At 34.7% G+C, this 27,641-nt stretch overlaps 1 protein-coding gene across 2 annotated transcripts in view; it reads left to right on the top strand.

Annotated features, from left to right (window-relative positions):
* AP3B1 (adaptor related protein complex 3 beta 1 subunit) overlaps nucleotides 1-27,641 on the top strand; it is a 266,801-nt gene that overhangs the window by 58,682 nt on the left and 180,478 nt on the right. For both annotated transcript variants that reach the window (XM_021076471.1, NM_001098585.1), the window contains 3 exon segments: nucleotides 15,240-15,335; nucleotides 15,979-16,139; nucleotides 18,775-18,841. In XM_021076471.1, coding sequence (XP_020932130.1) covers nucleotides 15,240-15,335; nucleotides 15,979-16,139; nucleotides 18,775-18,841 — 324 coding nt within the window.

The raw sequence follows: 27,641 nt of genomic DNA, 5'->3' as shown, positions 1-27,641 counted from the left end.
TTCTTTTTCCTGTTCAGCTTGGGTTATTTCCGCTATGCTACCTTTCTTTTCTTTTTTTGGCCACTCTCATGGCATATGAAAGTTCCCATGCCAGGGATCAAACATGCATCACAGCAGTGACTGTGGCTATTGCAGTAGTGACAATACCAGATCCTTAGCCTGCTGCTGTGTCACAAGGGATCTCCACCCACTGCTGAGTTCACTGATTCATTCCACTATCATCTGAACTGCTATTGATTCCTTCTAGGTTTTTTTTATTCTGTTATTGTATTCTTGCCTTATATTACATATAGTATATCTTAAAGTCAGGAGTATAAGCATTCCAATGTTGTTCTGTTTTCAACCTTTGTTGGTACTTTGTCTTTCTGCAGAAATGTTAAAACCAGCAGGCCAGTTTCTTCAAAAGTCTGTTAGGATTGATTTAAAATAATTTTTTTTAGATTAAAGTATAGATGATTTACAATGTTGTTATTAGTTTCTGTTATGCAGCAAAGTGACTCAGTTGTGTGTGTGTGTGTGTGTATATATATGTATATATATATATACATACACACACATTCTTTTTTATGTTCTTTTCCATCATGGTCTGTCCCAGGAGATTAGATATAGTTCCCTGTGTTATGCAGTGGGGCCTTTTTCGTTTGTCTTTCTGGTGAACTGAGCTCTTGGAATGGTCTGTCTGATAAGAACATTTTATATGCCTGAGGCTTTGAACCATGCTATATCAGTTTATCCAAATAATTTATACTAAAAACATGTTTGATGTAAATACATGCTTTCCTTCTTGTGGTTTGCAGTTTCAGTTATGATCTAATACAGTGATGACTATACATATAGGCATACAGTGCCTACATGATGGATCCCTAATAAAAACCCTGGACAGTCTTTCTCTGGTGGGCATCACTTGGTACGTGGCTGCTAAAGGAAATAAGCAGGTCTTATGTGACTACACTGGCAGGTAGTCTCTTGGAAGCTTGTGCCTGGTTTCCTGTGGACCTTACCCTGTGGCCTTTTTCTTTTGCTGATTTTACTATATATCCTTTTTTTCTGTAATGAACCATAACCATGAGTATAACAGCTTTGAGTCCCGTGAGTCCTTCTAGGCAGTCATTAAGCCTAAAGGTAGTCTTGATGGATCCCCAACATAAGGCTATTTAGATTCTCTGTTTCTTACTGGATCCTTGTTAGTGTTTTTTCCTTTAAGAAATATGTCCTATCGATAGAGGTTGTCTGTCAGTTTATTGGCTTAAATTTAATTATATATTCTTAGTATCCTCTAATGTCTATAGCTTCTGAGATGCTGTTTCCTTTTTTATTCCCGATATTAATAATTTTTGCCTTTTTTCTCTTCATCAGTTTATCTAGAAGCTTGTCAATTATTATTTTCTTCTAAAAAATAGCTTTTGGTTATATCACTTTTCTTGTCTATTTCCTATGTCATTGATTTCTTTTTGATTTCATCCTTCTACTTAATTTGGTTTTTGTTGTTGTGTTATGTTGAGTTGGAAACTCAGATCAAATCTTTGTGTTAATATAAGGCTTTAATACTGTATATTTTCCTCTAAGCATTGCTTTAGTTAATTTCCCAAATTTTGTTTTCATTGTCATTCAGTTAAAAATATTTTCTTATTTACTATATGATTTTCTTTTTTGATTTTTGGTGTATTTAGAAATATGTTGTTTAATTTCTAGGTATTGTGGGTGGGTTATTTCTTTATCTTATGTTGCTATTGCTTTATAATATAATTCCATTTTAGTCAGAAAACATCATTCTTTTAAAATTCCTGAAAACTTATTTATTTTTACTAATCATCTGGTTTATTTTGATATGCGTACCATGTGCCATTGAAGAGAATGTATATTCTGCCATTATTGGATTTTATGTTCAATACATATTATTTAAGTAAATGTGGTTGCTGATATTGCTAAAGATTATTCAGATGTTTTTACTTACCACTTTCTAGTTCTACCAATTGCAGAGAGAGAGGTTTTAAATCTCCCAGTTTTGATTTTGAAATTGTTTATTTTCCCCTTTAATTTAGTCATTTTTTGCTTATGTTTTGAAGCATTCCTGTTTAAGCCATAGCTCTTTTCAGGTGTTCCTTATGAATTGACCCTTTTATCCTACAATAAATCCTTCTTTTCCTCTGGTATGATTTTTGTCTTAAAGTCTGTTTGCTTTCTTGTTATGAATATTGCCATTCCAGCCTTCTCCTCTCTTTGTATGGTATATCCTTTTCTCATTCATTTACTCCTAGCGTATGTCTTCATATCTATGTGTCTCTTGTTGACAGCATCCACTTCCATCTTTTTCCCACCCATTCTGTCAGTTTCTGCCTTTTAATTGGAGTGTTTATTTTGTTAACACTTAATGTATTTATTGACGTGGTTGGATTTGAGTAGACTATTATACTTTCTTTTTTTTTTTTCATTTGTCTCCTTTGTTTTTTGTTTCTTTCTTTTTCTCCTTTTACTGAGGAAATCTCATTTTTTTCCTGTTTCTATTTTTAACCTGTACTTCTTTGCATTTATTTATCTAGGTATTTATTTATTTAGTGTTGCCTGTATTCATTCTTACCTTTTCCCAGTCCGGTTATATTTCATATTGCACTTCACCTAAAGTATAGAAATCTTGGAGTTCCCGTCGTGGCACAGTCTGGTTATATTTCATATTGCGCTTCACATAAAGTATAGAAATCTTGGAGTTCCCGTCGTGGCACAGTGGTTAACGAATCCGACTGGTTAATGAGGTTGCGGGTTCGATCCCTGGCCTTGCTCAGTGAGTTAAGGATCTGGCGTTGCCGTGAACTGTGGTGTAGGTTGCAGACTTGGCTCAGATCCTGCATTGCTGTGGCTGTGGTGTAGGCCGGCAGCTACAGCTCCAATTCGACCCCTAGCCTGGGAACCTCCATATGCCACGGGAGCGGCTCAAGAAAAGGCGAAAAGACAAAAACAAAAACAAAAAACAAATATAGAAATCTTGCACCTGTGTACATCCATATCCCTCCTGTCTTTTATATTGTAGTTATTAATTTACTAGATTTATATAAGTTAAAAGCATCATAAGACAGTACAGTTTTTCCTTTAAATATTTATATGACTTAAAAGAAATTAAAAGAAAAAACAAAAAATCTTTACCATTTATTCAGATATTTATCAGGTCCAGTGATTTCTTTGTATTTTAAAGATCCATATTTCCATCAGTATCATTATCCTCCTGATTTGGCTTTTCTCTTATGGAGGTCTGCTAGCAATGAATTCTCTTACATTTTTTCTGAAAGTGTTTTTATTGTACCTTCATTCCTAAAGAATTGTTTCATTGGTCATGGAATTCTGAGTTCTTTTTGTTTATTTTTTGGGGGGCCACACCCATGGCATATGCAGGTTCCCAGGCTAGGGGTCAAATCACAGCTGTAGCAGCTGGCCTACACCACAGCTCACAGCAATGCTGTGACCACACACACCACAGCTCACAGCAGCATCGGATCCTTAACCCACTGAGTGGGGCCGGGGATTGAACCTCATGGATGCTAGTCAAATTCGTTTCCACTGAGCCAAGGCAGGAACTCCCTCTGAGTTCTTTTTGTTTTAGCACTTTAGAGATGCTTTAAAGACTCTTCTGCCCTCCATAATTTCTTATGTAAAGTCCTTGTTAACTGGATCATTGATCCTCCTATGTAATTTATAATTTTTCTCTTGATGCTTTCCTGCTTTACTCTTTATCTATGGCTTTCAGTAGTTTGGCTTTGCTGTACCTTGGTATGAGCTTCTTCATGTTCAGTGAGTTTGGTGAATGTTGAGCATCCTAGTTCTATAAAATTCTCTCTTTTATCAAAAGTAGGGAATTTTTTGCCTTCAGATAAGATTTTGCCCTTTTCTCTTTCTGGTATTGAAATTACATATTGAAATTACATATATTTTATGTTGTTTGATTTTTGACAGTGTGTGAAACTTTTAGTTTTTTCATCTTTGTTTTCTTTATGTTAGATCATTTTTATTCATTTGTTTTCAAGTTCACTTACTCCTTCTGTCCTCTCCATTTGATTATTAAGTATATTCATTGTATTTTAGAAATTTTTTTTATTTTAGAATTTCAGTTTGTTCTTTTTTTATCCTTCCTGTTTCTTTGCTGAGATTTCCCATGTTCTTTATTGAGAACATATTTTCTTTTACTTAAGAATAAGTGTATAGCAGCTCTCTCAGCTAGGTTCCAGTACCCTGTTTTTCTCAGGCTTGCACTCAGCCTGTTTCCTTTTCTTGTGTGCATATGTTCCCTTTTTTAAGGTTTTCATATATTGGGTAATTTGCGTTATATCATTTGACATTATGAATCTTGAATTATGTAGATTCACTATTCTTTTATATTTACTCCATAGGTAGTGTTTTTGTTTTTTTTTTAGTTTGATTTGGGGTGGTTTTTTTTTGGCCATGCCTGCAGCATGTGGAAGTTCCTCAGCCAGGAACCAAACCTGCTTCACAGCAGCTACCCAAGCCTCTGCAGTGATAGCACCAAATCCTTAACCTGTGTGCCACAAGGAACTCCCATAGTGGTGGTTTTGCTTCACAAGGCAGCTGTTTTGACTTCTCATTGCAAGTTGCAAATTCTGTTGCTTAGGTGCTACTTCAGTTCTCATGTTTTTTGTCTTTTACTGATCTGTTTTGAGTCTATTCTGAGTTTGCATGGTTTAGTCAGAGCTGTGAAAAGCACATTCCCAGTCTCTAGCAGAAAGCCATGGAAATGTGGAATTTGGTTTCTACAGCTCTCTTTCTTACCATCTTTGAGCGTATACTCCTTCCTGGAGTCTCTTTGCTTCTGTTTCATTTGGCAGGGCTTTTAGTGCTTTATGTAGTATGTCCAGGTTTTTTAGTTTTATGTGGGAGACTGTACTAGTAGTTTTATTCCAAAATTAGCATAAGTCCACGTATCTATTAAAGAGATTTAAAACTTAGTCCCCCTCCCCCCCAAAAAATTATTTGTTCTTTAGAACAAATTTTGTTCTAAATAAAGAACAAATAAAATTTATTTATAAACTTATAAATTTTATTGGTTCGTAGTGTTTACCTTTCCTGTCTCTTTTGATTCCTTTGTATAGATACCCCCCTCCTTTTTTTTTTTAAAGGCTGTGCTTGCAGTATATGGAAGTTCTCAGGCTAGGTATTGAGTTGGAACTGTAGCTGCCAACCTACTTCACAGCCACAAACACCAGATCCAAGCCATGACTGCAACCTACACCACAGCTTATGGCAGCACCGGATCCTTAACCCACTGAGCAGGGCCCGGGATCACACCTGTGTCCTCATGGGTACTAGTTGGGTTTGTTTCCACTGAGCCATGAAAGAAACTCCACATTTCATATTTGGTATCATTTTCCTTAATGACTACTGGACTTTCTTTAACATTTCTTGTTTTGCTGGTGATAAATTTTCTCAGTTTTGTTAAAAAAGTCTTTTTGGAGTTCCCATTGTGGCTCAGTGGTAATGAACTCAACTAGTATCCTTGAGGACACTGGTTCGATCCCTGGTCTCACTCTGGATTAAGGATCCCATGTTGACGCAAGCTTCTGTTTAGGTTGCAGGTGTGGCTTGGATCCTGTGTTGCTGTGGCTGTGGCCTAGGGTGTCAATTGTAGCTCCGATTTAACCTCTAGCCTGGGAACCTCCATATGCCATGGGTGCATAAAGAAACCTACAAAAATTAGATAAAGTAAAAATAAAAAAACCTTTTTTTTGCATACAATTCCAAAACAATAAAATGGAGATTTTTATATTTTTACAATCTTTTTCTTTTAGTATTTAAAAATATTTTTTTATGGCCTACATGGTTTCTTATAAGAAGTCTCTTGTCATCCTTTTTTTTCTTTTTCTGTGTTTAATGTATGTCTTTTTCCTTTGTTGGTTTTAAGATTTTTTTCTTTAACAATGGTTTTCAGCTTTGTTGTGATATGCCTCGACATATTTTTCTTCATGTTTTTTCTGCTTGGAGTTTGTTGAGCTTCTTGTAAGCTTATACATTTCTTAAAATTTGGAAACAGTTCAGCCATTAGTTTTTCAAAAATACATTTTCTCTGACTTCTTCTGGTACTTCAGGTAGATACAGTTATTCTAATCGATAGTGTTCTTCGGGTCACTGATAACTATGTTCACTGTCTCTCCAGTCTTTCCTCCCTGCGCTTCAGTTTGATAGTTTCTCTTGCTGTATGCTCAAGTGAACTGATCTTTTCTTTTGCGTGTCTAGCTGTTGTTAATCCCCTGTAATATGTTTATCTTAGCTATTATATTATTCACTTTTAGGTGTTTAATTAGGTCATTTTTGTATCTTCCAGTTCTTTCCTCAACATATTCATATTTTTGTCTACCTGTTGGACATGTGGAGCACATTTGTAGTAGTTGTGGGATCATCATTCTGCTAGTTCTATCATTTCAATCATTTTACATCTTTTTTTTTTTTTTTTTTTTTGACTGCATTCACAGCATGCAGAAGTTCCCAGACGAGAGATGGAACCCCAAACCTTTTTCTATAGATTGATTTTTCTTATGGTTATGATTCATGTTGTCAGTGTTTTTTATATCAGTAGTAAATTTTAATTAGATACTGATCATTATGAAATTTGTGTTGTTGGCTGCCAGATTTTGTTGTATTCCTTTACATTGTATTGGATTTCCTTGTGAATCGGTTAAGTTATATGGAATCATTTGATTCTTTCAGAGCATACTTTTAATCTTTATTAGGGGATACAGAAACACTTTTAGTCTCTGTAATCCCACTAGTAAAGTGATGCCCTTCTTAGGATCCTGCTCAGTGATACATGTATTTATGGAATATTTTCTCTCTGGCTCTGGGAACATAAACTGTTCCTAGCTTTTTGTGATCTTTGGGATCTGTTCTACTTACTTCTTTCCAGTGGTTTGTTTTTTGTTTTTTGGTTTTTTTTTGATCTGGCCTCAGGTCGGTTCAGCTCACTCATGTGCCTGGCAGGGCTTAGCCTTAGGTTTGAATGTACTCTTCAGACTGCATTCCCCTTCTCTCTCTGTCTCTCTCTCTGAAGTTCCCTCCTCTTTGTTATTCTGTTCTGCAAATTCTAAGAACCTTGGCTTCTGTGGACTTCAGTTTTCTAGATTCTGTTTGAGTTGTTCTTCTTGCCCTGGTAGACTCACCCTCAGTTGAAGGACTCACCTTGACTTTTTTTCCCCTTTCTCAGGGTTAACAGTAATGTACTGCCTATTGTCCAACATATGAAAGCCATTGTTTCATTCCCTGCTCCCCCCGACTATTTTTCTGTTTGGTTAAGGTAGGAGGGTCAATCAGAGCTCTTAGTTATTACTTCTAAATTATAGCTTTATATTAAAATTAACTTTTTTTTTCTTTTTTTGCTTTTTATGGCTGCCCCTTCAGCATATGAAAGTTTCCAGGCTAGGGGTTGAATCAGAGTTGCAGCTGCCGGCCTACACCACAGCCAGAGCAATGACAGATCCGAGCCTCGTCTGTGACCTACACCACAGCTCATGGCAACACGGGATTCCTAGCCTACTGAGCAAGGCCAGGGATCAAACAAATCCGTGTCTTCATGGATATTAGTCCAGTTCATAACCTGCTGAGCCACAAGGGAACTCCCTGTAACTATTTTCAAACCTTAAAATATATGGAATGTTATCAGTCAAATGAAAACTTTGGTCTCAGTTTTCCCTACTTTCCATGCAAAATTTTCAATTTATAACTGGTGACATTCCTGAAAATTCTCTTCCTCTTTTTCAACCTTTACATTTGAGCTCTGTAATTGCATCTTATAATGTTTTATAGCCAGAATATACAAAGTGAGCCACATATCATTAGCAGTTTTATAATCATTGCTTAAGTATTTATAGTTTGAAAAACAAGGCATTTTCTAATAAAAAGGTTGCATCAGCACGAGAAAAATAGAGTGTATAAAATAATCATGACCTGAGAATGATGATAGACTTTTTTGTTGAAGTAGAGCAATAAGATTAGCCAGGTCACACTTCATTTGTATTATACAAACACCAAGGTTGATATAATGTGGACTCTTAGCTATTATTTTAACACCCTGCAGTAGATTCAGTGATATTGTGTCTCTCAGATAGAGTAAATTAGTAGTTTAAGTTGTCTTTCCTCATATAAGATAAATTAGTAGTTTAAATAAGCTTGCATTTGCATAATCAAAGTCTGGAAAATTACAGTAAAATATATGTTATGCAGTTTCTAAAGTATACATTTTTGTATGTGCAAGGAATAATTCTCCTGTCATCTTAGCTTTTTAAATTATAATAATTGATATTATAGAATTTTAAAGATATGTACTTTAAACCTACTTTTTAGATACATTTTTAGGTACACTTAATTTTTTTGTTATGTAGCAAAGTACATTGTATATTTCAGATAAGTGAATTTAGCTGCCAAAATGAATAGCCATCATAAAGAGAATATCACTAACTTGGGTAAATTAAAATCAAAACACTTGTACACTTGTTATCAATTTAGGAACTAGGTTAAATTAACCAGTATTGGACTTAACTTGTTAAACCATTCTTTCTCTTTAAGATTACAATTAATGGGAGAAATCTGGACTTAACATGTAATCTTGTAGTGTTTGCCAATTTTACTAATGATTGGTTTAGTAGGTTCTTATTAAGCACTGTTTATCTGCTTGTTACCATATATAAATCTAAGTTGAAAATTCAGTTAAACTATCTTTGATGTGGTATGGCTATGCCATCTGAGCTTCTACTTTGATGTGTACATTAGTTTTATGGCTTCTGGTATGAGAAAGTTCAAGTAGCTGGAAAAAAGATTTCACTTAGAAAAACTGTGAGCTTGTCTTGGTGTTATCAGGAATAGAGTCTCTCGTTAGCAACAGGGATTACTAACTTCAAAATGCTATCTGTGCTAGGTTGTTAACGTCTGTGCTAGGTTGTTAACATATATGGACTCATTTTATCCTTGCAAATAACCCTGTGAGGTCGCTTCTTTCATTTTCCATATTTTCCAGATGAGGACGAGGGAGCAGAGAGATTAGGCTATCTGATCAAGGTCACACAGCTAATGTGTGGCAGTCAGAATCCAAAGCCAGGTAGCTTGGCTTCAGAAGCCGTCTTAGATCATTCTCCTTGTGAGCCATCCTTCCTGTGTGATAACTTCCTCCTCCTCTTTATTGTGTTTGACCTCCTCATCTTCTGGTATTAGCTGTCTTTTACCCTCTGGGAGGTAATTGTCATTGGTATAAATTTTTAATGTTTTAGATATGGGTAGAAATGAGTAAGTCCTTAGATATTGGTCATAAGTTATGCTGTAAATCGTTTCCTTTGGACTTTCAGTCTTCTTGTTGTAAACAGAAAGTTCTGTACTATTTGTTTATTCAGAGCTGTTTGTAATGTTTAGATAGTTATCAGTATAGAACTTTACAATCGGATTCTGGTATGCTGTAATGTTCTGTAACAAAAATGTCACTATAAACAAAATTACAGTAGTTCCCCCCCTTTTCTGTGGTTTTACTTTCCATGGTTTCTCTTATGAGCTGCATTCCAAAAGTATTAAATGGAAAATTCTGGAAATAAATAATTTATAAGTTTTAAATTGCATACCGTTACAAGTAGTGTAATGAAGTCTGCCATTCTGTCTGGGATCCCCAGCCATTGACATCTGCTCCTAACATCTAACCTTCAACACTGTCATGCTCAGTAATCCAGGATCACCCAAAGCAGAGGATCCTTCTTCTGACATGTTGTTGTTTTCGTGATATATTATCCTCCCAGACCATGTAGTCCCAATGTATGGTCGGGTTGGTAGCCTAACACTAGGTCACAACACCTGTGTCATTCTTCTCGCTTTTATCTTCTCATGTAGGCATTTTATCACCTCACATCGCTACAAGAAGAAGAAGGGTTGGTACAGTCCAATAAGATATTTTAAGAGAGAGACCACATTCACGTAAATTTGTTAAAATTGTACTATTTGATTATTAGCTATTCTTATTAATCTCATACTATGGCTCATTTAGAAATTAAACTTTATCGTAGGGATGTATGTATAGGAAAAGATATAATATATATAGAATTTGGTACTATCCATAGTTTCAGGTATCTACTGAGGGTCTTGAAATGTATCCCCCACAGATAAAGGGGGGATTCTCTATTGATCTGTTTGTTTTGGATTTCTTTTTTTCTTGAAATACCTGTTAGTTTTTTGCGACATGCTTAATCCTCTAATGTTGTAGGAAAACTGACATAAACTTCTTAAAATTTATGTTTAGAGAATTGATGTTTCATTGCTATTAAGTACAAAATTTCATTTTTCCAAGTGCATACTGCCTTGGACTCACAGTTGAGCTGTAGGTCATTTGCCATTTGATGTCAAATGATACCACAAGTGACCTAGTAAGCCATCAGTGGTTATAGTACAAAAATAATCAAAGGTTTAGTCAATAACTCATGAAGTTTGATGTACTAGTATTGATAAACTAATTAAACAGATCTGCCTGTGTTCTTCCAGCCTACTGGGGCTCTGCTATGATTAGCTTTACAGCAAGGAGTATTGTAACATTGAATGAAAGTAACTGATCAGAGAATGGTGTAGTCACGGAGCTTTAAGTACTCCCATTTCTGGTCACAGAATGGTTTCAGGGAAAGTAGGCTTTCTCTGCACACCTGCAGCCAGTCAGTGCACAGGCCTCTTGTGGTCAATATTGATTGATTCTTATAACAGAACTAGAACAAATTTAGTGTTTTGCAACCTTCTGTGATTTAATATTGTTATGCTTTTTGCTATAACAGTCACAAAAATCCCTCTCCAATAGTGAGTAATTATGGCAATGCCTGCTAGCTCAGCTGTGGTTTGAACATTTCAGTGTTGCCAATATAAACTCCTCGATATATTCTGGAGTTCATAATTCAGCTTCAAAAGTTGGCTGTACAGTTAGGTAAATAAAGGTGTTGCTGAGAAGTAAATCCCAAGAAGATGAGGGGGGTGGCTGGACCCTAATCCATTCTTCATTGAAAATTTTCCTGAAAACTGTAGGCTGAGATCTGAATATAATTAGTAAAGAGGAAGACTATTTTAAATGATTAATTTTCTTAAAAAATCTACAAATTAAAGACTTTGGGAGGCAATCTTCTTAATACCTGTTGTTTCCTCAGAGTGTTGGTGCCCTCCTAGATAGCTATTTCATGAATTTTAACTTTTGGTGGTAACTTAGATTCTAGATATAGAAATCCAATGGAAAATGTCTTATTTTTTTCCCCAGTCTATTATTGGGCTGTTATGTCTTACTCAGCTGGTAACTACTGGGCTCTTCCTATATGGCAGGCTATGCGATAGGTTGTGGGACTATGTGGATGAATAAGGAATGATTCCTGTACTGAATAGCCTCATGTTCATTCCAAGGTGGATTTGAGAGATATCTTACTTAAAATTCATCTTTTGCATAGATTTGCTATATTTAAATTTTTATAAATCAGTCAATCAGTAAGCGTTGGTTGTTTTTTGACACTCTCGTAATCTTAGGAACTTTAAAATTTGGTTGGGGAGAAAATCATTTATACCTCAAACAATTAGGTAATTGCTTCTTAAACTGTGATTTAAGAATGTTTAAAATTTATATTTTAAGTATAATCTAAAACATTGGGTGTGTTTTGGATTATTTGGTTGCCATCTTGCATACTAGTGTAACGTAGTTTTGCAACCCTTTTTTGTATTCTTGTGTGAGATCACTTTATTCTAAGTGAACGTTTGAAGGTTTCATGGACTTTTAGGGGCCTCATGGGTTGATATCATCTGTAGAAGCATGGTCACTTGGATGAAACTGCTTTTATTTATTTATTATTTTTTAATTTTGGCTGCCCCTCAGCATATGGAATTCCTGGGCCAAGGGGTCAGATTTGAGCCACAATTGCCACTGGCAGCACTGGTTTCCTAACCCACTCTTCTGGGCCAGGGATCAAACCTGTGTCCCAGTGCTCCCCATACCCTTGGTCCTGTTGTGCCACAGTGGGAACTCTGGATGAGACTGCTTTTAATTGGTTGGTACATGAGTATATTTGTTTAGAGTGAGTTTGTTCCTGATTGACTAATACTGAGAAGCAAGGGGTCATCACAGGTTGGTTGACTTGAAAAAACTTGATTGAGCTCTTGTCTGTTGAATAGGTTGAAAACAGTTTTAGTGGCTCTATGTTGCCAGTGCTACAGAAGAAGTCATTTTAGGAATGTGGGAACTTAAAAATATTTTCAGTTTCAGATTTTTTTTTTATAATGAATGAATTTAAAATACTTTTATAATCAGAGGAAGTACTATTATTTTGTGTTGGCAGATGCTGGAAGGATGAGATTTACCCCAGAGTGAAAATATCTTTAGTATTTTATCTGAACACAAATTAATGTTAATTGTAAAAATTTTTAAAAATTTAGAAAAATGTAGAAGTGTGGAGGTCACTGATTAATACCATCACCCAGAGATAGTTACTGTTCACATTTTAGAATATAGGTTTTTTTCAGCTTTCATGCTTACTTGGTTTGAATCCTGGCTCTTAATTTAATGGATTTCTATATTGGTCAAATTACTTAACCTCTCTGTGCTTGTTTCTTCACCCGTATAATAGGAATCGTAATACCTGTTCATTGAATTGTGAATATAAAATGAATTAATGTAAATAAAACATTTAGAACAGTGCCTGACACATAGTTCAGTATGTAAGTATTTGCTATTACTATACGATGTCCATTCTAAGACATTTGTTTTCCATTTTAAAGTTTCTGCAGTTGGGAGTTCCTGTTGTGGCTCAGTGGGTTAAGAACCTGACTAGTATCCATGCGGATGTGGGTTTGTTCCTTGCCTCGCTGGGTGGGTTAGGGATCCTGCATTGCCATGAGCTGTGGTTGCAGGCCAGTCTGCAGGTTGCAGACTCTGCTTGGATCCCACATTGCTGTGGCTGTGGTGCAGGCCGGCAGCTGTAGCTCTCTCTAATTCAACCCCCTAGCCTGGGAACATCCATATGCCGCAGGTGCAGCCCTAAAAAGAAAAAAATGTTTTTACCTTTGGGACTTATCTTAACGACTAAGGGTGACTTTTAATTGGTAGGGTTTTTTGTTCTTTTCTTTGTCATCCATTAAATTAAGGTACACCTTACAATTGATTTATCTTCAGTTGACAAAATGTAATATATGTGTGTGTCTGTTTTTTGTTAATACAAAAGTGAGATCATACAATACATACTCTTAGCACCTTTAAAAAAATTTAAGAGGATATATTTTCAATGTCAGGTATAGATTCACTTATATATAGTTGCTGCATGGTATAGTGTTATACGTGGATGCTCTGTAATTTGCTTTATTGTTCCTCTATTAGTAGACATTTTATTGTTTATCATTTCATTTTTGCTTTTGTGGAAAGATTTTCATTAGTAGAACTCGGGAGAAAGTGGAATGACAAACCTGAGTGGAGATTGGGACACAAAAAGTCAAATTGTATTTGGGGCTTCTTCCTATTTGACTAGAGAAGAAATTCAGGAAAGATTTTAGGCTGTGTTAACACTGAGTTAAGGATTTTAGACTTTGTTTTTAAGATTTTTGTGGCTCATCACGGAAGAGTAATTGGAAATGTACTTTTTGTTAGTTTCTCCTATAACCTGGTCAGTTTAGTACAAACGAATTGATTGATATCACCTTAAAATGGCCTCTTTAGCATTTCTATTGATAATGATGAAGATGTAGAAAGTATGTTCATTAAGTTTTCATTTGTGCTCATGTAATTGTGAAGAATGGTAAATAGGTTGGATTACAGATTAAGATCTAAAATTAAGAGTGTGCTGTGATGGGTTGAATTTAAGTGGTTGAAAGTTTCAGTAGGTAAATGTAAGATCTTGCCCTCTTTTTAAAGGGAAAAAACCTCACTAGGACAATTAATTCAAGTATGGATTGATTTAGTCTATTTGGGAAAAGTAGATGGTTTTAATCAAGAGTTAGTTGTATCAGTGGAAGTATCTCATCTGGAACAGACTCTTAACGAGTTTGTCTTGCTTAGATTTCATTTGTTGTTTTTATACTGAAAAAAACACGTAGACAAATGGAGTGAGTTTAGAAGGTAGCAAAACAGGATGGTGAAAGAACTCCTCACTGCTCTGTCAAGGGAAATTGGACTGTGAGGCAAAGGAGGCCATGGCAGTCATCTTTAAAGAAGTCCAGATTGGTTAGTATGATATAAAATATGGTCCAATATAGCACTATTTTTTCCTTTTCAGCATCAATTCCAGCTCTTTCCAGATACTTGCCCTTATTTTCCATGCACCTTGAACATTCTCTAAGCTTTTAGGTATGCATTATGCTGATATATCAGACGATTAATCAGGCAGTGGTATCTGAAGATATTTGAGAAGAGCAATATGAGCTATAAGCAACATCAAAAGGAAGCAGTTGATGAATTTCAACTCAAATTTCAATGTTCATTTAATTTTTCTGCTTATCATAATTTTTTTTAGAAACAGTGATTAAGTTGCCTTTGAAACAGTTTTCAGAACGCACGTCCAGCCTTTTGGAATTTTTATTACATTAAATTATTATTGTCACACTTTATTCTTACTGAGCTGGAAGTATCATGTAATGTATATTGGAATGTGAATTCTACCATACAATCAAAGTTGGGCTCTGAAACATTTGGATTAATGAGTGAACATAAGCTGCCATACTGTATAGTTAGTGTACAGAGCCCAAGTGTGTTCTATTATTTGTAGCCCTCATTTTGTAAATACTTTTGCAATTTAGTTAGTATTTTAATATTTTTTGTAGGAGTTTTGCTCTGGAACTTTTTATTCCTTTCAAGAGGAAAGACACCTTGATAAGATGTTGCTGTTATGGTTGGGATTATTAAAATGCTTATTTCACAAGCTGTTTCTGTTAATACTCATCTTGTAATATCTTTTTTTTTTTTTTTTCCTTTTTTGGCCACCCTGCGGCATATGGAATTCCCAGGTCAGGAATCAGATCCAAGCCATAGTTGTGACCTAAGCCGCAGCTGAGGCAGTGCTGGATCCTTAACCCACTGTGATAGGCTTGAAATCAAAGATACATCCCAGTGCGCCCAAGACACCACCAGTTGCAGTGGGAACTCTTGTAATATCTTTATTTTACAGTCTAGGCTGTGACCAGGTTCAGTTATTTAATTAAGGGATTTTAGTATAGAAAGTGTTGAATTTATTTTCTCTCTAGCTAGGATTAAATGCCTTTTTTCTTTTTCACAGATCAAGAAATTAGTGTATGTTTATCTGGTCCGATATGCTGAAGAACAGCAGGATCTAGCCCTCTTGTCCATAAGTACTTTTCAGCGAGCCCTGAAGGTAAATAATAGAGTGAGCAGGCAAATAGCTGCAATGTTTCTGCACAGTTGAAGGTGTGTCATTTAAAGGAGTGGAGCAATAATCCACTAAATGGCATAATAGTGTTTTGAAAGAGTTAAAAGGCCTCTCGTGGTGCCTATTCAATATCCTTAAAAAATAAGTTATAAAATCAGCTGGACGTTACCATGTAGGTTTCAGTTTCTGTTATTCCTTTGTGTTCAATATAATATTATCATGCATCAGAGCACTTTTCATCATTACTCCAACTAGTTGTTGAAAGTTTGCAAAGAGGGGACATGACTTTTTTAAAGATAAAATTTCTGACCTGCAGCATTTTATTATTATGAAAATTCTTAAAAACTCAGCACATTTAGTAATAAGTGATCAGCTAGAATTATAACAGTTACTTTTCTTGTTAAAACATTATTCAAAGAAATAAACATTTATTTTCTTTTGTCTTTTTCCTTATCTGTTTCTGTATGCTGGTTATTTATTTTAAATTAAGCAGGCTTTTTTTTTTTTTTTTTTTTTTTTTTGCTGTTGTTGTATCACACCCTATAAACACCTATTAACTGTATCATAAAGATGTCTTGGAAATACTGAAAACCTGAAATTTTGATGAGTATTTTTACACTATTTTTAGGACCCAAATCAACTAATTCGTGCAAGTGCTTTGAGAGTCCTTTCAAGCATCAGAGTGCCAATTATTGTACCTATAATGATGCTCGCTATTAAGGAAGCTTCCGCTGACTTATCACCATACGTAAGGAAGAATGCAGCCCATGCAATACAAAAGTTGTACAGGTTGGTACTTTCTAAATAATACCAAATGTCCTTCGTGTTATGTGGAGTGTTAAAGACCAGGGGAGCTTATTAGCTCTTCTAACTCATCTTTCCTTAAACTAAATATACCCAGTGACTGTGTTTCCACCTGCCCATAAACATTCTTTAGAAATCTTTAATTTTATTTTGGTTATAGAGACCCTATCCAAGTTTTTACTTGTGAACTTGTTAAGACCTATAATAATTTATGAATTTTTGTAACTGAAAGATAATTAGAAATTGAATTACCATTTATGTAGCCTATCATTATACATGCACATATGTTAAAGAAAATTAAGATTTTTTTGTGTTTATTATAGGATAGACTCTTAAGTGTGTTACCCTCTCAACTCACTTTGTTATCCTTTCTTCCATCTGTGGTCCTGCTGTTCCCTTTCTTGCTTGGTTCTTTTGCAGAGATATTTTATTAAATATTTTCTATTATTGACTGAGACTATAGCACCATATCATATGAATATAATATTTATTTAAACATCATATATTGCCTTGATCTCTGTGGAAAAATTTTGGTCAAATAAAATAATTATTACCTCTAATAATTTGGTATTATTTTCTGTTAATATTTATTCCACTGAATTTTATCAAGATCATTTTGTGTTTCTGGTGTGTGCTATATGCATAAAATATGTGAAAACAATAGAGGATGTGGTAACATATATTTGAGGGAAAAAATTAAACGTATGCCAAATAATTAAAGGCAATCTATAATGGAATAAGATATTGCCATAAGATATAGATGTATACAAAGGTATACAAACCAAGCCTCTGGTAGGGTAGGGCTCAGAGATTATTATGTAGAGTTTCATAAAGATGTAATGAAATATTAGTTAGTAAATACGACTTGGAGAAGGGAGACTGGAACTGGAATTTGGAAGAATTAAAAAGTGTGAATGTTTAGATAATTATAGTGGTTAATCATAAATTTACATAAAATTTGTCTTAAGTAAAAACTCATTTTCTTAGGTTAACTATCACCCAAATTTGTATCATCCTTCTTAGTCATTATCCTTTGTTGTTATTAACTTAGAAAAAAAATCAATGTCCAGGCTCACTACAACTGTTTCAAAGTCCATCACTGGGCTCCATTGTAGTTTTCTTTGTCTTAAATTTACAGTCTAGTCGTTTGGTGCTGCCTCTTAGTCCTCTACATAAATTTTTTTTTTTTTATCTCATTTCTGTCTCTTGTTCTTCCTTTAGTCACTATTTAAGAATATTTCCTACTTTTTCCAGCTCTTAAGTCCAGTTGTTTAAGATTCATCAGAGACGTCAGTTTCTATAAGAAACTTTCCACAACCTTCCTGCCTCCATTTGGTGTTCTTGTTCTTTATCCGCATAATCCCTTGGACGTATCTTCATTATGTGGTGTGATTATGTTTGGGACTGTCTTTACTAGACCGTCTTATTCATCTTTGCTCATTGTTTAACTTCCCAGTTAAACGAACAATTGAATTCTGTGCTTGGAAGAAATTTATATTATTATAAGTATTTCAGTACTTAGAGCTACCGATTCATTTCTTAGTTCTGTACGTATGTGAGCCATTGTTTATATTTCTTGGTTTTAGATGGCAGGTTTTATTATGCATGTCTCCATAGTAAACTAAAATGGTGCAAAATTTTTATTTGGAACTTCTCTATATTTCTTTTTGATAATTATGTTATCAGCTCAGTGATTGCTATCCTGTTATTCACCTCCACCACCAGTTTAAAAAAGATTTTGTGGTTTATCTACTTGCAGTTACTCTGTTTTGTTTTTTTTGTTTTTTTTTTTGTCTTTTGTCTTTTTAGGGTCACACCCGTGAGGCATATGGAGGCTCCCAGGCTAGGGGTCCAATCGGAGCTAAAGCCGCCAGCCTACACCACAGCCACAGCAACATGGGATCTGAGCCGCATCTGCGACCTACACCATATCTCACAGCAACGCCAGATCTTGAGCAAGGCCAGGGATCGAACCTGCATCCTTGTGGATGCTAGTCGGAGTCAATAACTGCTGAGCCATGATGGGAACTCCTCTACTTGCAATTACTTTCATAAGGTTTTCCAACTTCTGTTTAAGAAGAAGACTTGTTCTTTAAATATTTCCTTAATGGTATTGGTATCTGGGTTTAATTAATATGAGCAACCTCAGATAGAAAGATTAGGACACATTTGTGGGAAAAACTAACTCATTTTAAATTTGTTTTCTTTTTATTTCTGTCTTTTTTTTTTTTTTTTTTTTTTTTTTTTGCTTTTTAGGGCCACACCCATGACATATGGAAATTCCCAGGCTAGAAACTGAATCAGAGCTGCAGCTGCCAGCCTATGGCACACCCACAGCAACTCAGGATCCAAGCCGAGCTTGTGACCTACACCACAGCTCACAGCAGTGCCGGATCCTTAACCCAGAGAGCGAGACTAGAAATCAGATCTCCATCCTCATGGGTACTAGTCGAGTTCATAACCCACTGAGCCACAACGGGAGCTCCCTTATTTCTGTCTTGACATAATTATTTCTCTCCTTCTCCCCTGTAAAAAATTTTAAATATCCTTGTAATGATTAGCTTAATTTAAGTTAGAATTAAAGGAAAAAAATTTAAACTTTTTTCTTTTTATGTTTTAGCCTTGATCCAGAGCAGAAGGAAATGTTAATTGAAATAATTGAAAAACTTCTGAAGGATAAAAGCACAGTAAGTAGTATCTTTTTATGTCAAAATAAAATTGTGCTTTATTTGCATAGGATCATCTTACTGTTGTATATTTGACATTATTATTGATTTTGAAATGGTATAAATATTAATGGACAGCTCATTAAAATCCTTGAAGAATAAAAATATCCAGCTAAGGAGAGGGATTGCATTTGGAATTTTAGTTTGTTAGTGTGTCCTTCATCAGAGTCTGAAGAGGAGCAAGTTAAGGAAAAAATCCTTTCTTTAACTTTTGGCTAAATTTTTGTCTGCTTTTTGGGGCAACTTTTTTTTTACTTTAAGCAATGATTTATAAGGATTTTTTTCCCACATCCACAGCATGGGGAAGCTCCAGGGCTAGGTATCGAACCTGCGCCACAGCTATAACCAGAGCCACAACAGTGACAATTCCAGATCCTTAACCCACTGAGCACTAAGGTAGCTCCTTATTAGGACTTTTAAAGGCTGAATCACTTGGGAAGAAATAATTGTTTTAAAAGGAAGTATTAAGTATTAAAGAATAGTTTCCATGGTGGCTCAGTGGTAATGAACATGAGGACCTGGATTTCGCTCAGCAGGTTAAACTATCCAGCTTTGCTGTGAGCTGTGGTGAAGGTTGCAGACATGGCTTGGATCTGGTGTGGCTTTGGCTGTGGTGTAGGCCAGCGGCTATGGCTCCAGTTCAGCCCCTGCTCTGGGAACCTCCATATGCTGTGGATGCAGCCCTACAAAGACAAAAAAAGAGGAAGTATTAAAGAGACAATGAAAAATTAGAGTGTGTTTTAGTATTATAAATGTGTTTTTTTTTCTTAAATACTAAGACATTTTCATATGTGTAACACTTTTTCATTAAGTGGGTAGCATGATCTTACTGGGAAATGTACATATCTCTTCCTTCTCCCTATTCCACTCCCTTTCTTTGTGTGTAGCGATGTGATAATGAGATCTAGGAATAATGATGAGGCATGGGGTCTGTGAGCAGACCTCTGGAGTAGCTGGGGTAATGATGTCTTTGATGGAACCTTCTGCACCCACCTCTATGGCTCAAAACCAGTGAGGAAAAGGATTCTATTTATCTCGGGATGATACCACCAAGGTGCATGTATATCAGTATATACAGCAGCTATCTGTACAGTAGCCACTAGACTCATGTAGCTATTGATATATGGCTTAGCGTATGGTCTATATGGAGATAGACCAGGATATCTGTCTTTTTGGGTATAGTGTTCTGTAGATGTCTTTTAGTCAAATTGTTTTATAGTATTGCTCAAATCTTCTATTTCTTTGTTGGTCTTCTGTCTTGTGGCTCTGTCCATTGTTGAAAGTGGAAGTACTGAGGTCTGCTATTACTGAAGAGCTGTCTCTTTATTTCTTTGTTCAGTTCTGTCTGTGTGTATTTCATATAGTTAGGAGCTCTGATATTTGGTTCATGTGTTTATATAATTGTTTTTATCTTTGTCATTATAAAGTGTTTCAATCTCTAGTAACAATTTTTTAAAAATTCTATTTTGTCCTATTTAACAACTTTCTTATATAATTGCTTTATACATGATATAACTTTTCCTTTCTTTGACTCTCAACCTATTGGCATTTTTTAATCTAAGTGTGTCTCCTATAGATAGTATGTATTTGGGTCTTGTTTTTTAATCTAGTCTGACAACCTGTGCCTTTCAATTAGATTTAATCCATTGGCATTATTTTATTTTATTTTATTTTATTTTATTTTATTTTATTTTATTTTGCTTTTTAGGGCTGCCCCTATGGCATATGGAGGTTCCCAGGCTAGGGGTCAAATCAGAGCTGTAGCCGCTGGCATATGCCACAGCCACAGCCATGCAAGATGCGAGCCAAGTATGCAACCTACACCACAGCTCATGGCAACACTGGATCCTTAACCCACTTAGCGAGGCAAGGGATCAAACCTGCATCCTCATGGATGCTAGCCAGATTAATTAACTGCTGAGCCACGACAGGAACTCCGACATTTATTGTTACTAATTGATATAATTGAATTTATAGCTGACATTTTATTGTTTTTCTGTCTTAAGTCTTTTGTTCCTTATTCCTCCTTTATTGATTTTTTTAAAATTAAATATGTTGTATTGTAAATGTTAATTCCTTTAATTTCTTTTTGCAAATACTGTTATTGTACCTAAGACTATACCTGGAGACTGGGCCATTCAGCAAATTTATTTTCATCTATAATGTTGCAGAAATCTTCATTTTTTTCTATAGTGGTTGGCATAATGAAGACAGAGAAAAGAAAATTTTATGCCTTTTTGTCTTCTGTATGGCAGCTTATCTCCTAGCATTAGATATGAAATCAGTAATATTGATATTGTGGTTAATTTGGTTTTAGTAATAATAAAAAACATTTAGTTTCTTCTGTGTTGAAGATATTTGCCAAGTACTGTAGAGAACAGTAAGATCTATGAGAAATAGATCCTTGTATTTTAATATAGTTTGCCATGATTTCTGCTACATAATAAACTAAAATAAATTGGTTACATAGCCTAGAAATGAAATTTCCATGTGTAACATGTGCATGTCTTCCCAAACAAAATATAACATGTCAAAAGTGAAAACTACCGTCTTTGGAATTAGACAGAATTGGATTTGTATCTGAAGTTCTGCCACTCAGCAGTGTGTATTAAGCCTTCATAAGTTTCAAATTCTAAAACTGAAATTGTAGGACTGATAATTTCCAGTGTATAAAGGTTTTGTTCATGTTAAAAGAGTTATTGTATATAAAATCCTTAGTACAGTGCCTGACACCATAAAAAGGGGGTGATAAGATACCATTTGGAATGTAAAGAATATAATTTGTTTGTAAATTTAGAATCTCTGTTATTGGGTTCTGATCATTTATTTGCAAAACACAGTAGAAAAAAATACTTGTACTTGTTCATGGTAGATGTTTAACATTTGTTGAATGATTGTGAGGCGTAGTTTTTTTAATATTCTTTGTGATGGTAATTAGGTATTACTGTTATTTTCATTGTTTTGCTTCCCTGGTGGTGTGTGTCATGCTCAGTGTTCATAGGTAGATTTTTTTTTTTTTTTCAGAGCTTTAGCTGTCTATCATTTATGCAGCACTCTTTTCCCCTGAAGTGTTATATAGTATATGTTTATTTAAAAAAAAGGGCTCTATTTTTCTTTCTTTTTTTTTTTTTTTTTTGCTTTTTTATGGCCGCACCTGCAGCAACTAGGAGTTGAATTGGAGCTGCAGCTGCCAACCTATGCCACAGTCACAGCAATGCCGGTTCCTTAACCCACTAAGTGAGGCCTGGGATCGAACCTGCATCCTCAGGGATACTTGTCAGGTTCTTAACCTTCTGAGCCACCACAGGAACTCCTATATCTATTTTTTTATTGACATAAAACAGCAGTACTTTATACTGAATTCTCTAATTCCAGAGCAGCAGCACAAGGTTCCTTACATTGTCCTACCTTTTCGTATTTTTAACTTCCTACTCCAACATAAAAAAAATGACTCTTACTATCCACAGCATATTTGCTGATTTACTCAGTCCCAGAATGCAGATAAAGTATTGTTTCAGAATTGCTGGCTTGTACTCTGTGGAGAGGAGTGAGATGAGGACTACTAATTGAGTTAATAAATATTGGTTTAAATTTATATTTATCATCAGTATTGCTTTGAATGCTGTTATAAATTGAAATTGCTTTACTATTGTATTGTTGAACTTGTTATATTAATAGGTAAGAAAGCTACTGAATTTATGTATGGTTATTTTATTTCCTGCTTCTTTACTGAATTCTTTTGTTGTTTGATTTAGTTTTATCTTTCATTCTTCTTTTGATCTGGTCTAGAAAATAAGTCATCATTTGCAAATAAAGATAATTTTACTTCCTTTTTCTCTAATACCTATGGCTCTAATTTCTCTTGTTGCATTATTTTGGTTTATAACTTTAGCCCAGTGTTCTATAGTAGTGAAGATGGTGGGCATCCTTGCCTTGTTTCCATTTAAAGGAAATGCCTATAATGTGTCTGTGTTAAAGTAAGATGCTGACCCTGAGGATTTTCTCTTTATCTTTGAAATATAATAGTTTTACCCAGTGTCTTCAGGGTTAGTTGATATAGATCAGTTCTTTTCTTGGTACCCAGTGAAGATTTTCAAAATAAAGATTTAGAACTTATTATTATTTCTGGCAAGTGTTGTTGTTTAAGATTAATTTTTAAATATTAATTATGTTCAGTTGTTACTTTTTGTTCTTCAGGGATTTCAATTTTCCCTAAGTTGGATCTTCTTTGCCTGTCTTATATTTCAATCACTGTCTCTCTAAACGTTTTCACTTCTTTTTTTTTGTCTGTTTAGAGCCACACGCATGGCATATGGTAGTTCCCAGGCTAGAGGTCGAATTGGAGCTTCAGTTGCCAGCCTGCCCCACAGCCACAGCAATGCAAGATCCGAGCTGCATCTACAACCTACACCACAGCTCATGGCAGTGCTGGATCCTTAACCCACTGAGCAAGGCCAGGGATCAAACTCCCATCCTCATGGATGTTGGTCTGGTTTGTTACCTCTGAACCACGACATCAACTCCATTTTTTCACGTCTTTATTTCATTTTTGTTCTCTTGATTCTTTCTGTGCTTTTCTTTAATGTCCCTTCCTAAATTTTTATTCAACTCTTTTCTGCCAGGAGCACCTTGCGATTTAATCATGATGCCTTTTTTTTTTTCTTTTTTGGCTATACCTGCAGCATACGGAAGTTCCTGGGCCAGAGATTGAATCTGAGCTGCAGCTGAGACCTAAGCCACAGCTATAGCAATGCTGCACCATTAGCCCAGTGTACCACAGTGGGAACACTATGCCTAGTTATTTTTTTCCCTCTCAATTTCCTTTTTTGGTTTCAGTCAATTTTTGTTTCTTCCTGATGACTTTTGTTCATATCTGTTCTCTGTTTTTCCTTTTTTGATTCATGTTCATTTTTCTTTCTTTCTTTTTTTTTGTCTTTTTTTTTGCTATTTCTTGGGCCGCTCCCGCGGCATATGGAGGTTCCCAGGCTAGGGGTCCAATCGGAGCTGTAGCCACCGGCCTACGCCAGAGCCACAGCAACGCAGGATCCGAGCCGCATCTGCAACCTACACCACAGCTCACGGCAACGCCGGATCGTTAACCCACTGAGCAAGGGCAGGGACCGAACCCGCAACCTCATGGTTCCTAGTCGGATTCGTTAACCACTGCGCCACGACGGGAACTCCCCATGTTCATTTTTCTGATCTTGAAATGCTTCTTTGAGAGTACTTACTTCAGTTTTGAGGTGTTGTGTTACAGTTTTCTTTTGCTTCATCACTGATTTTTTTGGTGGGTAATATTTATCAGTTGAATTTTCGTTTTCTGTTTCCATTACTTATAGATTTCCTTACATCTTTACATTTCTTTGCATAGGGTTGATGTGTTGAATTTGAGGGTATTTTGCCTGTCAGAATAGCAAAGTATGATTTTTTAATTAGATGGCTTATTTTGGGGAGGACATAGATTGGAAGGGGTGTATATCCTGAGATTACTTTTATTTGTTTTTTCTTGTAGGTCCTAAATTTCCTCTTCTCATTTCTGTTTTCTTTCACTTTTACAGTTTTTAAGGTGCTCCTTTTCATCCACCTCTTTTTTAACTTGTTTTCTTTTTGAAACTTTGCCTTCTTAAGATAACCTTATTGAATCTTATCTCCTCCTTTGAAGGCTCTTCCCTGTAATCTGCTATGATCTCCCAGGAATCATTTTTTAGTATTTTCACACTTAGGGTTCTCTCTTTCTGCTCTTGATTTTAGTTCCCTTTTATGCCCACTACCAACTCCTCTGTGCCTTGACTGTGGCAGTGTTTTCAGACTGACATAGATCTTTGTGAAGTTTTGTGATATACACATGATACAAAACTCTCCGGGATTTAGGACTTATTTTTCTACTCATACATAATTTGAAGTTTGGAGATTCTCTCTTTTTTAGTTATGCTTAAAGCTTAGATTTTCTTTTTTTTTACTTTTTCTGAATTCGGGTTAAGAGATTCTGATTTCCCTAGGTACCATTAACTTGTCTACCCAGTATTTAAATTAATTATTTTTATGAATGTTTTCTGATGATTTTTTTCTTTATATGGCTGTAATTTGTTGTAGAAAGGTTAAAAATATTCTGATATATATGTAGATATTTATGTATTTATCTTCATTATCGCTTTTTCTAGTCATATATATTAAAGGGATGCAGGTATGTTTTTTTTCCCTTCCCTGAAATAATAATGTTAGCATTGACATTTAAAATCAATAAGAATCCTAAGTCATTTTTGTTTAAGAATTTCCTAATTAAATGAACCAAGTCTAATTCATTTCCCCATTTTTAAAAGGAATTTATTGGCTGTCAGCAGGAGTATCTTGAGATCTTGATGGTGATGATGACATTGCAATTGCTGGCTGATAAAAATAAATTTGCAAGGAGTTAACATATTTAAAAACTTTTCTTCATTTGGCCTCTATTGATTTTGAGATATACCTTCTGTTGCTTTTTTTAGCCTAAAGAATGATTTTCTTGCTATTGAAATCTCAAAGAAAATTAATAATATAATTCTCATTTTAAGGAAAGGTTGAAATTGAAAGTATATAAGGTATATTAAAATATAATAGAATTGTTTTTCCCTTTTATTTGAGAAAAGACCAATATTTGCCATATAAATAATCCTTTCCCAAAAACATGTCACTATACTTATGTTAATATACCTGGAAGAACATTTAGGAGTTACTTAGATAACTGTTATCTGAAGGTATCTGTAAATTTTAAAAGGTAAAATAGAAACTTACAGTGTCCATGAAATTAAAAGGAAACATTTCATTTATACTTGATTATACCTGGTCAGTTGTTGTAAGTTTTTTAATTTCTTCATTGTTTATTCCTAGATTTTCCATTTTCCTCATATTTTATCTATTTAACATAGCCTAAATACTTTTCTTTTTTACTGAAAACCTTTCCTAACATTCAGGTGTAAACTCCTTTTTAAAATGTATAACGTTTTCTCTTATTTTTCTTTAGGTTGTAGAAATGTATATTTGTTGAGCAACTTAAGCTTTGCAATGCATCTTCTTACTTTTATTTATACCACCTCAAAAGCAGGGTGGTATTTTATTTCCTATTCCTTTCAGGTTAATTTTAAAGAAATCTTTTTGTAATATTTAACTTCCTAGTAGAAAACAGTTCCCTAGGAAAACAAATAGGTCAGTGCCTACTGAAAACCTGAGTTGTTTATTTATATTTTTTTTGATGACAAAGTTTCTTCTCCTTAATTTAGCTACAAAATGATGTTTAATGAATATATTGGGAGTTCATAGCTAAACTGTGGGGGTAAGACACCATTTTCTAAGTTATTGATTTAATGTTGGTAAAAGCTTCACTGTTGTAGGCAAAAAACACACCTCTGAATTTGTGCAGATGTTTTATTGTGATAGATCTATTATCCAGCTATTAGAAGATAAATGACTGATCTTTCCCATTTTCCATGCCTCAAGAAAATTGAAATAAGAAGGGGAATATCATTTGGGCTGTATGATTAGGAGCAGGTTGGATGGCCATTAATTTAAGAGAAGAAAATCTTGGCAGCATTGGCCAACTTATACCATATTATCAATCAAACCTTGATGCACTTCTTGTGATGACCCAGCACTCTCAGGTTTTTGCAACGTTAATTAGAATTCATGACAAAATAGATGCAAGGAAACGTTTTGTACCCTTCATAATTTTATAGAAAATTTATTGTTATTAGAGGAACCATTTGCTTAGTGTGATTTTTTTCATTACCAGCTTGTCAACTAGCATAGATAATCTGGAGAAAATATGAACTCCATAGATGGAGTGTCACTTTTGTTGATGGTTCATGTAGTTTACCTTGGAGCACAGCTAATGGCTGAAGTTCATAGCAACAGCACAGAAAAACATGGCAACCAAGGGAAGATAAATGAAGCATGTTTATTGCTTTAATATAAAAAATACATAAATGGAAAACTGCATTTGAATTTGATGAGCTCATTGCTAGTTTTGTTGGAGTGATTTATTTTTCCTCTTATATAAAAAGCTACTATTGACACAGTGAGATGGAAATTAACTGTCTGTTTTGGGGAAACCAATATTTTTGGTTTTCAAATCTAAGTAGATCATTTTATTTTAATTCTGGAAGTTTTATAGAATATTGAACATTTAATAGACCAAAATTAGCAGTTCTTCTGGCAGTGTTTAGCCTATGGTCAGTTCTTAAACCCACACAATGAAATATCTAAAATGGTCAGTTTTATTTGGTGAAGGTTCTTTTATTTACATTCTTCCTAATTATTTCTGTGTTTCCTTAAAATTCATTTGTACTTAAGTAGTTATTTTTTCCATTTTCATGTTATTTGTTAATATTTTAGAACTCTTTTGTATCTAACTCTTGTTTTAATAAATTTAATACCACATTCGGGCTGATTTTCCTTTTAATTTTTTGGTATCTAAACATATTTGAAGAAAAGAATCTCTAAGTTTAAGCAAAATAACTTGACTTTATATAGTGTATATCGTTCCTCAAATTGAAACTTTCATTGAATTCACATTTCAGTTTCATAGATTATTTTATTCTAAGTGGTATTATTTATTTTTGTACTTTATCAGCCTTACCAATTGAAAATACAAATTTTAACTAATATAAGATTGACATATATATGAAATATATATAATATGAATGTATTTCACAAATACCATATTATTCTACAGTTTAATGTCGTAAACTTAGTTGTTCTAAGAGATTTTTTAAATGACAATAATTCT

This window comes from Sus scrofa, chromosome 2 (genome assembly GCF_000003025.6).
Source record: "Sus scrofa isolate TJ Tabasco breed Duroc chromosome 2, Sscrofa11.1, whole genome shotgun sequence".
NCBI classification, from domain to species: Eukaryota; Metazoa; Chordata; class Mammalia; order Artiodactyla; family Suidae; genus Sus; species Sus scrofa.
Note: the sequence above shows the minus strand (reverse complement) of the source record. Positions and strands in the feature narration are given on the sequence as shown.